Source organism: Bemisia tabaci, chromosome 10 (genome assembly GCF_918797505.1).
Source record: "Bemisia tabaci chromosome 10, PGI_BMITA_v3".
Classification (NCBI taxonomy): domain Eukaryota; kingdom Metazoa; phylum Arthropoda; class Insecta; order Hemiptera; family Aleyrodidae; genus Bemisia; species Bemisia tabaci.
Genome location: NC_092802.1, coordinates 30,068,956 through 30,082,129, shown reverse-complemented (window position 1 = coordinate 30,082,129; position 13,174 = coordinate 30,068,956). Strand labels below are relative to the sequence as shown.

Here is a 13,174-nt window from a genome sequence, read left to right as displayed (position 1 = left end):
TGGTAAAATTACCATTTATGGAATTGGTAATTTTCGGAGAAATCTCGGTAAAATTATTGAACTTTCTCGATAATTTAACTGGACCTTGGTGAAAACACCAATATTTTTTATCGACTGTGGTAGAATTACCGAGATAAAATGGCAAAGTTACCGGGAATTGATTACCAATAAAAGTGGTACTCTTACTTGAAAAAAACAGTAAAAATACCGGTATTTAGGTAAGCTTACCAGTCTGTCTTGGTAAAATTACCAATAATTGGTAAAAAAGTGAGATGGTAAAGGTACAAACGGACCTTGGTAAAAACGCCGAGAATTTTTTTTTCAGTACATTTACAAATTTGTCGTTTTTATCAAAACTCACTTTCGTAAACAAAAGTTTAGGAGGAATGTTGGAGGAGCCCATCTGTTACGGTCCAGGGTAAGAGCATTACGGCTTTAAACTATGACCGGACTTATTTCGGAGGACAAATAATCTTTTGAAATGGTTTCTACGGATGATCGTTGAGCGGTCGCCGGAGATTCAAGGGTCTGGTTAATGATTTATCAGCGTCTCTGGCTCCACAGTCCTCGACGGAAGCTACGGTGTAAGTTGTCCTAAAAAATCGGAAATAGGCTGAATTTACGGTTCCTATAAAATCCGTACAGTTTGGCCCTTTGTACATGTGGACGCAAGTGACTAGTCCTGACACGGACTTGACTGTATTATGTAGTTCAGGGCACATCGGTTGGCAGCCGTTTAAACGTATGGTGCATTTCTTTCCATGTCGAAAATATAATTCGTAGAATGTGATGGTACTGTTCGAACAGTCACTGACGGAGGAGATAGAATCCTGGTAATTCTGGAGGCTTGTTTCCTTGAAGTTCCAGAATCCGCCCTGTTTCAAATTATGTAGATCGCCTGCGTAGTTCTGACAGTCGGGATCCCTGTACGCCCGGAGGCAAGCGGCGTTTCCTTCCGCTGAAGAAGCTCGCTTGACCAGCTCCTGACACATAGGTTGGCAGCCCTTCACCTGAATGGTGCAACTCCTCCCGCGATAGTCCTTATGCTCGTAAAATGTGACGGAATTCTCCTGCTGCAAAAAAAAGAAAAAAAACTTGGGCATCAGTGGTGCAGTCTGATGTCGAGTCCCTTGGTAGAGAGAGTTGGGACAACGCAGCTAATGGATGTCACAAACGGGAAAAAGATAAGTGTAATAAAAGATAAAGTAATATTTGATCAACCCATTTCCAAATTCCTGTCTTCGTTCCCTCTCTCATGCCATTCGGACATATTTCAGCCGAACGGAACTATGTGCATTATGACGTGAGCCCTCACTGGAAAAAAACACATTGGATCTAGAAGAGTCCAGACCCTTGAAAACATTGACAAGAAAAAATACTTTTGATTCAATCGGAATTTTGCTCGAATCAAAACGAAATCCGCTTAAATTGAGAGGCTTGGTTCTTTATTTAAGCTAGATTCTGATCGAATCAAGAGTACTTTTTCTTGTCGATGTTTTTAAGAATCTGTGCTCTAGATCCAATGTGTTTTTTTTTTCCTGTGCTGTTATGCATATAGTCTTATGGGTCTCAGGGCTCATGTCTTAATGCATATAGTTCCGTTTGACAGAAGTACGTCCATTTACGTCTATACGTCACGGGCTAGACAAAGGACGGTGACATTAGTGATGAAATTCAACACATGATTGTAAATGATTATAAATGTAAGATCCATTATACACTAGCTTTAGCTGTCTAATTGCACCTGCCTTGATACAAATATACTTCTTCCAACGTAAGGTGGGACAGCTGTCCGGCACCATTCTATCTTGTAAGGAACTGATGAAATCTATGTTTAAAAAAAAAGGTTGCAGGTAGGACGCTGACATCAGTGGTACGGTGCAATTCAGTGGTGGCATGAAAACTAGCGATGGAGTCATATCCATATTGAGAGCTTTAAAAAAGACTATTGCTTTGATTTTGATTTCCTTATTTTATTCAAAAAATACTTACCTGTAAAAGCAATTCACTGGAGCGCTCATTTCAAAAAGGTGGCAGGTAAAGATGTTTGCCGAAAACAAGTTCTCGACGGAAAAGTTATATTTTCCCACCTTTTGTGTAGTTTTTCTTGTCCCTTAGAATATTTTTTATCAGAATTGGTGACTTTTCGAAATGAGCGATTCCATTTGCATACCTAAAAAGTTAGGGTTAATCATGTTCGTTTGCTCTCGATCTTGAAAACTGCTCAGCCGATTTTGTTTCAAGTGTGATAGATGCACCCGCGGGCCGATTATTGAAATTGATAGACAAAGCTATAGACAAATAAGACATAGGGAATATGGAGCTATCCTATTGGTTGAAATGCGTGGTTCCTATAGACCAAGGAAGAAAACGATGGACTATCTATAGGGTCCCTCGTGGGTTGCCGTTACTTAGTCTATTACCTACCATCTTTGTCCATTGCAACCACTCGCTTCCACCTATAGGATCCCTCCATATCTATTTTGTCTTCTCTTTCTATCGCTTTGTCTATTAGTTTCAGTAATCGGCCCGCTGGAGACTTTGATTTGTCGATTTTTGACCAACGAGTCAATCAACCCTCCAGGTATCAACAAGTGTAATGATCTCAAACCTGCTTATACCGTGAACCGATGGCGTGGGATGCTTTGCGATATATCGAATAATCCGCCATCTAAATCAATGGAAAAGATTCGATTCACAGGGCGTACGAACACCTTATAATAATCGATTCGATACCGCAGCTTCAAATGGGATCGATTATCGATCATTCGTGCCTCGCCACTGTCATTAAATTAATATCATGACACCCGATCGAACCATTGGCGGATCCAGCAATTTGGCAACACTGTATTTTCCCCATTTAAACCTACGAAAATGTATAGATTCTTGAGAGGCCAGGTGCCACAACAAGAATCGATTATTTAGCATAGGTTTAAATGGAGGAAATCCGGTGTTGCCAAATTGGTGGGTCCGCTTCTGGATCGAACGGTTGCAGAAGCCGCATATGGGATCAGCGACCAATCGTGGCGGACTTCGCTGCCTGTAGAACCCTGGCTTCTGCTAGTACTTACTCCAATTGGTTGTTTACAATCCCCGACAGAGACGATTGAGTCTTGAGCGTCTGTATGCTTAAAGTTCTTAAGTGGTCCCATGCTCGAGTTCCAGGTACCCATGTAGTTCGCGCATCCTTCCCGTCGGTAAAAGTGGGCGCAGTCGACATTTCCTCGTAGAGATGAAGCCTGGCTTTTCAATTCATCACAAACCGGTTTGCACCCTTGGACCTGGACGTCACAGTGATGATGTTTAAAGTTCTTGTCTTTGAAGAGCGTTACAGTTTGTGGAAAGACGGGTGAGATTGCGATGGCAAAAATGAAGAAGACTGCTGGTATTATTGTACATCTTTCGCGCAGGAGAGACATTTCAGGCCTTGAATATCCTGCTGAACAGAATCGTCTGGGTTTTAACACAGAATTGGAACGAGAGGTTTTTATTGCTTCATAAGTGAGGATTTTTAAACCAATATGACAACTCTAAAATTTGCCGATATTTTTCCAAGATGTAATGAGAAATATTACTTTAATGCTCATTAAAGTCTATTTGCACGGTTTCTTTATAAAATGGAAAGGAAACATGAGCAGGAATCTTCAAACGAACAGAAGCGGATCTGAAAAGAATCCAGGGAGAAAATGTGCCCAAACATTCTGACTAGGAATCAATATTATCATCAGCTGGCTTTTGCAGCTATGATGTTGAGATTATGAACATTGGTTATGTCATTCTGATTGAGAAAATGAAAAAAATGAATTGAAAAGTAAACAAGCAGTATCAATGTCGCAGGCAAATAGTGAATTCAGACATGTGATTTTTTACCCGTGCAGAGGATATTTCGTCACCTACCTGGCATAAGAGCGTAACTGCACTATGAAATGAACCATGTCCTTCACACGTTTCAATGCTTTTCCGGGCTCATCTCAATGTGTGGTTACGCCCTTATGTCAGCTAAGCGACGATTTATGTGGCTGTATCTCTCGCGTGCAACAGGCCCCTTAAAGTTTCCCGTCTACGCAGTGATGGGTGGTAAACGATATCAGCCAATTTGCGTACGTTAGTGCGCCTTCAAATGCGTCTGATACTGTGCAATACTTCCGTGGTGGTATAGTTGCTCAGAGCGCCTTGAAGAGTATCGCTTGGATCAGATCACCGCTGAAATTCATGCACTACCGCGCGTCCGGTGATATGTTTTTTTTTTTTTCACACCGACAGTGAGGTAAAAAACATCATACCTTAAATTGCGACGTTGCAAGTATTCCGCAGCCTACTTTAAGTGGCTAATCTGTTGAACTCATGGTATTTTTTGGAATTGTTCTCTGATGTAGGAAATTGGAGAAAATAGATTGAGACTGATAAAATGTACTTTTATGTGACGTCATCTAGTGGAAATTTCTACTGTAACACGTGTGATTTAGCAGCCGGCTGATTCCTAAAATTTACAGATGAAGCAGTAGATAAGGAAAACATGTGAAAAATAGCGATCGATGGCGAAAACGGGCGGTCGTTTGGACAAATGAGGTAAATAATAGACTATAACTAATAGCAATTTCCTCCTTATAGCCGATAGAAACCATCAATTAACCCTTTGTTGCATGAGTCAGTCTCCGATTTCAGAGAAAAAATCTACACTGTAAAGTGTTTTTAGGATTATAGGAACATATGAAGTTACAATTGAAATTGTTTTTGGAAACTTTGGAGATCAGACCTCTAATCCTCTCCAAAGACCATGTGCTGCTATGACGCTCTTTAATGCCACAGAGGTTTGAAACCAAGAAAACATTTGTTGCTTTCATGCAACGCTATGCGACAAAGGGTTAATTTTAAGCAACATAATCGCTCCATCTTACTTTGGTCTATTGATTTTCGATTATTTTCAAGAATCAGCTTGCATATACGTGGTCTGGTAGTTTTACCGCCGAAAATAATATAGACATTTACGGATTAAACAAATGTAGCCAATTTTTCTGATTCAATGCGCAGTTCCTTCATTTCCTCAGTTACGTTTTATTTCTGTTTGCTCAAACAGTGCCCCGTGAGACCGTCCCTCTTATTAGAATGGACCATAGTTTGCAATAAGGGACTACAATTTCTAGCTCATTTTAGAGAGAAAATTTGAGTCATTAGTTTCTTAACGCAAATGGGCGATGTGAAGGAGGAGACACTAAAAAAAGCTCTGAATTGCAAAATGAGGTTAAAGTGTAGATCAAATGTATTACAAAACGAGAGCGACTTTATATTTGCATCAATTATTTTCAAAAGGGAATAGGTCCATCCTTCGATGAGTCTTAGTTGGTATGTCCTTTTATGTAAGTCAAGGCTCACTCAAAAATGGGCTTGTTCCCTTTTGAGAACAACTGATTCATTAACCGAGCGGTCGTCAAAATTCTTTCAAAAACGATAGCCAGATTTCAAAATATGAGATATTTATAGTCAAATTTAATGATTGAAACGCTTTTGAATTTTAAGAATAAAACTGAATACGAGGAAAATATAATAGGGAGGTGAAATTTTTGCTCTGCTGGATGGCAGCATGGAGACTTGAATGGCAACATAATAATATGCAAATTTGTACTAAGTTACGGCTTTCATTGCTCGCTCCTCTGTTTACGTATTATTAAGCGGACCATGGTCCCACCTGATTACACATATTTATGATGTTTGTACAAGGAAAAAAAACCGATGATACATCGAGTGCAAGCCAAAAATAAGCCGAGGCTCCAAGCCAATTTTGGCTTTTAGATCGATGTATCGCCATTTTTTTCCTGATTTGATAGCATAGCCGGCTAAATTTGACATTTCAATGTATTTATACGTTTTTTTTTTTTTATTTCCTGTCCATATTATTATTTCAGTTTGCATTTGTGAAATTCCCAAATCACACATCATGGACAATTCTATTTTCGCTGAGATCAACAAACTCTTTTTATTCAACTTTAAAGAACACTAAGAAACGCAATGTAGTGAAATTAAATGATAAAAAAATAAATACGTAAATAAACATCCATGCTACTTTTTCATTGAATTTTAACGATGAGAGAGAAAATTTATTTTTAAACTATCTTAATTAGTACATCATATTAACTTCTCAATCGATATTCATGGGCATCCTGGACTCCGAGCATTTATACACTGTTAGCAATTTCAGAACAAAAATTGTGCACTTTATTTCAGAGCAATTAGAAAAGTCTTCTTCAAATTTAAATCACCAATTCTACGATTCGGAGGCACATATGTAACTGAAGATCCATCCAAACCAAGCATCTGAGGCAAATGATCGACAGTACTTACTTGGATTGGTTGTTTGTCTCCGGAGAAAAACGAAAGCTTGACTGGCAATTCTCAATTTCATCCACGTTTGGATCCTGTGGGACCATATACGCTGTGCGGTTTTATCGTTGATAAAAATTAAGATAAGCGGAAATTATTCGTAACATCCCTTTCCAGAAAATTCAATAAAAGTGGGAGGGTGGTTAGTCAAAATTTACATTAGTCAACCATTAGTCAAAATTAGAACATTATAACGTCAAAACTTTTCGCAAAATTGAAGTCTACCGATCGAAAAGAGAGACAATTCTTAGCTAAATCGGTCCGATCGAAACTCATTTGAAGCAGCACTTAACTTTTGAGAGCAACATTAGGGCATCAATTGCCTGCCCAGATGTCTACCTAAGTGTTTGATATTGTCATTTAATGCGTGAATTAGCGCTGCGTTATGACTCCGGCAAAAAGTCATTTCGTTCAGGAAATGGAAGTATTTATACTAATGGGAACTATGTTACACACAAACCCTATGCATATAGTTCCTTTTAGCATAAATACATCCAAATATTACGTGTGTAACACCTGGATGAACATCTAAGGGACTTCCTCAAATTATAGTAAACAAGGGAAACGCACACAAATGGCTATGTCTGAAATGATCGATTCAAGTATCACTCGAGCTATCAGAATCTATTTTTGGCTATATGACTTTGACCCTTGAGTGATCATGATCGGAACTTTAATACAGGATGTCTCAAAAGTTCTTACGGTTTCCTTTATTCAGCTATTAGACGAAACTTATGAATGATCTGATCGCGGACCTTAAGAAGACTTATTTTGAACACGAAAGTATCTATCAAGACAGTTCTCAGTAACCACACATGATGCAACGCATAGCAAGGGATTTTGATACATCAACAATTTTTGACCTTCAAGATTCTTAGGATTAAGGTCGCTTAAGATTCAGGGATCTGGTTAAAAATGTATCACCGTCTGTGTTTGTACTGTCTTCGATGGATAATATTGGGTCAGTTGTCTTAACGAAGGGGTTGAATGCTGCATCATAGGTCCTTGAGGCTCCTGTGCACTTGGGCCCTGACCACAGCTTATCGCAAGTAATTTGTCCCATCATGAATCTATCTAGATCATGCAATTCAGGACACAAAGATTGGCAGCCGTGCACCTGCACACTGCAACTCTTCTTCTGCCTACGGCTTAGCTCGTAGAACGTAACGGGTTTATTTGAGCAGTCCTTTACGGAGGAAATGATAATGGGACTTGGCAAGGTCTTTGAAGTTTCTGACACCGCCCAGTTTCAAATCGCCCAAATCGCCCGAATCGCCCAATAAACGCCACTGCAGCTGGGCTCATCGTACATTTTTTTTAGACAGACCGCGTTCCCATCTGCGGACGAAGCCATGTTGTCCAATTCCTGACACATAGGTTGGCAGCCCTTCACCTGTATGTTGCATCTCTTCCCGCCGAAATTCTTTTTCTCGTAAAATGAAACGGAATTTGCCGGCTGCAAAAAGAACGTTGGCTCTAGTGCGGCTGATGCGGTTTCATGGTTGCATGGAATCATGCATCGAGACTTATTTCCATCAAGGTTTACTGTGGAAAAGTAGAGGGTACGCTCCCTGGTTGCTACGCATCCCAACTCCCAGAGGTACTTTGAACCCTTTAGGTTTGCAATTCGGGTACCCTGAGGGGGTGGCAAAGTTTCATGAAATATAAAATCTTGAAATTTCAAGTGAAATATTTAATGAAATTTCGGAAATTTATGAAGATGAATAAAAGATAATATTGAAAAATACAGGTTCCTTTTCATGTTTTGCAAAATATGAAAATTGTGACTTTCTTCTATTTTTGTGTGTTTTTGTGCGGGTTGCATATTCTAGCTCTTGAAAAATATGAAATATTTCACAGCCGCGTTACATTTCATGAAACATTTTACTGAAATGTCCAATCTTTCATTTCTTTCTTGCGTTTCATGCCACCCTGCCCCTAAGTTAAGTTTCCAAATCTGGACAGAGCGAATTCACATTGGGAACATCATGTGACGACAGCCGCAAATATAATGGTAATCGGCCTCGTAGAGTGACAGAACGAACTTTCACACAAAATGAAAATGCAAGTGGTTAAAAAGCTTATAGTATTGATGATGTTAATCCTGCAACAGAAATGATTCAGATATTTATATTCCTACGCCAGGGATCACTTTGTTCGTTTGTTTTCGATCTTGGGCTGTACCAAAAATGTTGGTAATTCTGGTTCCTTTAGGTCACCTACTTTTTCTCTGTCAGCTAATAATGGTTTGGTTGCTCAACCAAAGTTTTAGTGAAATCAACTAAGCCGTTGGTTACTTCAAGACATCTTAGGATTAAAGTGTTCTAAAGTAATGTATTCACATTTTCGACGCAACGTTTCTTTAACTCTCAATTTTCGGAGACTATATACTCTACCGACATGACATAGTTATAGTAACTTGTGGTTTCACATTTTATATCAGAAAATGTTTTCCTTTAAATATCGACTAGTCTAATTAAAATTAATGATGCACCTAAAATAGCTATAAACTCACTTTTTGTAGGAAAAGAAGAATAATATGTGGAAACAGAGAGTGTGCAAAAACATTTTTTTTTCTTTTTCTTTAAGTTATTAGAAGTTATCAAACCTTTGAGGATTCCACAACCTTGATAAGCTCCGAGTGAGTAGCTTTCGTGCAGCACGTCTAAGCTCTAGGCTTTCCAAATATTGCAGATTTAAAGAGATATTTCATACATACACATATAGAATGCATACGATAAGAAAGATTTCAATATAGCTCAGGCAATGGATTTAATGTTGAAATTACTTACTCATCTCAGATTCAAATAAGTCAGGCTTTATACATAGAACACAAATTTAATTCACATAATATTAGTCATAAGGGTCCCTAGAGAGCTTCGTGTTTATTTCGATATGATTTTCAACGAATTTTGAACTTTTAAGTACTTTTTTTAAGATACTAAGCCTGCGGTCGGATCCTACGAGACCAGGCACCCTGCACACGTTTAAATTTGAAAAAAAGGCACGTAAAAGGCATTTCTTCCAGTAAAAAGAAAAGAACCGAAAGATAAATTTTATTTCACCGAAGTCCTTCCAAATCGCTGGCAAAATGTAGCCTGGTGATCCGAAAACGGGCGATAAAAGTTATATTTCGATGCAAGAATTGGTGTTTCGTCACAACTTCAACCAAACGTTATTCAGCTTACATAATAGTTTGTGTGTCTGAATGACACCTGAATGCACATCTAAGAGCCATTTGCAATGAACAAACAAGAGAGATGCATACAATAGTCAGGCTCGTTTGCTGTATTTGTTGATTTTTAAAGTTTGAAACTCTCGATTTGCGCTTTACCAATTGGCTGTATCAAGTTTTTGATTATAGAAATGAGATGTCAGTACATATTATGATAAGTATCGTCGAAAAGACCTGATTTTACAAATAGCATTAACTTCCGAATTCAAATGCTAACCTTCTAAATTGCGTAGATTGTTAGTGCGGAGGCTCCAACGTACTTTGTCTCTGTATGAACTGAGAAAAATGTTGAACAGCCTTCAATTTTTTCAAATGCAACACGGACAACCGTTGAACACGAAGGGTCGCATTTAGCCGACAGCCCGATAGGTCCCGATGCGCGTCACTATCGGCTGAAGGAAAACCGGACAGCCTTTAATTATTGGTTATGCAACACGGACAACCAACGAACACGAAAAGTGGTATCTACGTCGGGAAATTTTTGAGGAGGAAATATGTCGCAAACAGAGTTAATTCCGCCGAACTACGAAAGACCCTTTAGTCTATTGTATCCACCCGCTTCAACTACCAGAATTGCTATAGGTTTCTGAATCATCTTACACGGACAAAAAAGAGGTAGGGGTTAAGTCCCAACTTGGACGTTTCCAATTAACTGTAGTAAAACCCCGATAACTTGGATTACTGATCCAAATTTTTCGGTACCAGCCCAGCTTGAGTTACGGCACAACCAAAACTAATTGGAAATGTGCACATCATCAAAAAAATGGAGGTAGTGCCACAACTTTTGGGAATAACCCCCAACACTTTTTCTGTGTCGTCTACCATTTTCTCTATCGTTTTCCCTATACATTTCAATAATACGCCCGCTGTATTCTAGAAAGAAATATTTCGTATCTGGATGTTTCCTTACTCCTGCTATAATTGAACCAATTATAGAGAACGAAAACATATGCACCAACTCGGTTACTCGGAAATGCTCACTTTTCACTAAAGGCAGTGAATTTTCATAAAGGGCATTGAAGTCATCGCATCCGTTCCAAATTGGACATTTAAAATGTCCCCAAGTACTTGTCTTTAGGCACCAAAAATCTTTTTTTCAGACTAACCTCTTCACCTTCCGAGCAGTTTTGTGTGTATCTTGATTATCTTCATTTTTTCGAGTTGGTGCGTTTCCGTTCTCACTGATTCAATTTCACCTTAAACGGATCGACTGTACCTTCCATGTACTTTCCTCCATGCGTGGTGGCGGTTCATGACTCTGGCTTCGGGCACGCTCCCCCGAAACCACTTTGGTGGCTGCACCCCGTTCTTTTCTGGTTCACTCCTCCCGATAAATCGCAATCAAGGCTGATTCTCGGTGTTCGCGGCGAAGATTTGTGGTGCTCTCACCGTCGCGTCGCCGGGGCTCCGGGCTCTTCCCACCACTTCTTGGCAGCGAGAGTGTCAATTTCCAGGGATATTAGCGCTAATAAAGTAATGTCCCGAGCAACCGCGGCACTCATAACTCAAGTGCAGCCTGCATGAAATGGAACCGTGCCCTGCCATCTTTGCAATTAGTTCCCCGCCCCCTCGCCCCCCTCCCGTCTCCCCCTGCCACGCCTCCTTTTTTCGAGCATTAAGCTCTCCGGCTTCGGTGCCACGAAATTTTGACATTACCAGCATTGTTGCAGTTCGACCCTAATGAATCAAGCCAACGCAATCGTTTTCCGGGTAGGCTTTGCCCCCCACCCCTCCGTCTTCGTCGCCACGCCCTCTCTCACGTTGTTGTCAACGTGTTGAATGAGTGTTGCTTCGAAGAAAAATCTGACCTTTCTCTCCGCTAGGTCGGTAACACGTGGTTACCTTGAGTCTCGTTGCAATGTAAGATGGATTTTTGCAATTATCAGCTACTTTTTTATGCGTTGGAAAAATCAGCTTTCTGCATAGGGAGCATCAAAGTGAGAAAGGCGGAGGAAGAGAAAAAAATGGAAAAAGTAGATGGTGACGAAGAGGAAGAAAAATAGGTAATAGAAGATTAGAATTTAACAATTTCACCACGACTTTTGAAAATTTCACCATTTTATTTTTTCACTGAGAAATTGTTGGTTGTATCCGTTTGAAAATTTTACTGAATTTTATTGGCAGCATATAGAAAATTCGGTAAAATTTTCGGACGGCTTCGTTTCACAATTTCTCTGTAACAAAGTAAAATAGCCGCGGAAATTCCTAATCGCCATCTTGTGAATTGTGATACTTTGGCCGGGTGGTGACGATATTTGTTCTCAAATTAGAATTTTCAAAAGGAGAAAATTTACGTAGTAATTTCATTACTACTTCGAGCTCATTTGTTTCCTTCTAAATTTTGACTAGCGCACTGAAAACAAATTTTCGGCGTTTTTACCACGGTCCGCTGGTACCTTTACCATCTCACTTTTTTACCAATTATTGCTAATTTTACCAAGACAGACTGGTAAGCTTACCTAAAAACCGGTATTTTTACTGTTTTTTTCAGGTAAGAATACCACTTTTATTGGTAATCAATTCCCGGTAACCTTGCCATTTTATCTCGGTAATTCTACCACAGTCGATAAAAAATATTGGCGTTTTTACCAAGGTCCAGTAAAATTACCGAGAAAGTTCAATAATTTTACCGAGATTCTCGGTAAAATTACCAATTCCATAAATGGTAATTTTACCAAGAAAAAACTGGGATCAAATAGAACCCTGAATTCTTGGTAATTTTACCCTTTTCTTAGTAAATACACCAAGATTTTTTTTTTCAAAGCATTTTTTTTACTCATAAATTTTGACTCGCGGATCTCTATTTAACTCGGCCCAATCTGACCCGCAGTGAAAAACGTATATCGCACAGATATACGTCACATCGTTTACAACTCGTCAGCGGACTTGCATGCGCAGGGTTCGTTATACTTGCCTTTTACAATCTAACGCCTTGGAGGAATGCGAGCCAGGTCGAGGAGATTAAAACGAGATCAACGCGAGCAAACCTTTAACGGAAGGCTCCCTCAACAAGTGCCTTAATTTGCATTTACAAACATCGTGGGATTTATAATCTGCAAATCCTGTGAGAGCTACACTTCTTTCCCGCAATACTCTCTCCGCGAGCAGGTTGTTAAATATAACCTCCACGGAGGTACGATTAGCGGAAATACTTACGCTGGGGGCTGGTAGGTCAGTCTTTTCTTCCCCTTCCGTCCGGAGTTCGCCCCAGATTGTCCGGGTCTAGGGTCGTTTCAAAGTCATTATTTTAGATTTGTAATATCTGTGTAATTTTTCCACGAACGTGACCTCGCTATTAGAACTGTCACTTTATTCCTCAGCCTTCGAGACTTGAGACCGTTCTTACTGAAAAAAAGAAAATATGGTAGATTTTACCATACTCCGACGCAGTGATCCCAGTATGGTAATTAACGCCAGACTCTATGGTACCACTTACCATGTTACGGTAAGTACCATCATACTTCCATAATTCGGTTTTTTTTTCACTAAACAGTATCACTATGTAAAAAATCAAGTCAACTATTATAGATTTTTTTGTCTTTTGGGTCGCACTAGGTGGTT

The 13,174-nt window shown here is 39.5% G+C and overlaps 1 protein-coding gene across 9 annotated transcripts; it reads right to left on the bottom strand.

Moving 5' to 3' along the window:
- Positions 1-293: 293 nt before the first annotated feature.
- On the bottom strand, positions 294-11,118 carry LOC109030944 (uncharacterized). Of its 9 annotated transcripts, none has more exons than XM_072305045.1 (5): positions 9,171-10,784; positions 6,340-7,834; positions 4,284-4,480; positions 3,072-3,439; positions 294-1,073 (listed from the first exon to the last, which is right to left on the bottom strand). In XM_072305045.1, exons 4-5 carry the CDS (start codon positions 3,417-3,419, stop codon positions 489-491), a joined length of 933 nt encoding a protein of 310 aa, XP_072161146.1. In that variant the 5' UTR covers positions 3,420-3,439; positions 4,284-4,480; positions 6,340-7,834; positions 9,171-10,784; the 3' UTR covers positions 294-488. The 9 variants fall into 9 exon arrangements, with proteins under 9 accessions (XP_072161146.1, XP_072161145.1, XP_072161147.1 ...); XM_072305044.1 differs by having other exon boundaries at positions 3,072-3,436; positions 9,171-10,783; XM_072305046.1 differs by having other exon boundaries at positions 3,072-3,436; positions 6,340-6,413; positions 9,171-10,783.
- Positions 11,119-13,174: the final 2,056 nt, after the last annotated feature.

Excerpts from the sequence above, each read along its gene's own strand:
- LOC109030944 (XM_072305041.1), bottom strand. The coding sequence starts at position 6,400 with ATGAAATTGAGAATTGCCAGTCAAGCTTTCGTTTTTCTCCGGAGACAA. Across the intron at positions 3,440-6,339 it reads GAGACAAACAACCAATCCAA|CAGGATATTCAAGGCCTGAA; the intron begins GTAAGTACTGTC and ends GATTCTGTTCAG. Across the intron at positions 1,074-3,071 it reads ATTGTAAACAACCAATTGGA|CAGGAGAATTCCGTCACATT; the intron begins GTAAGTACTAGC and ends TTTTTTTTGCAG.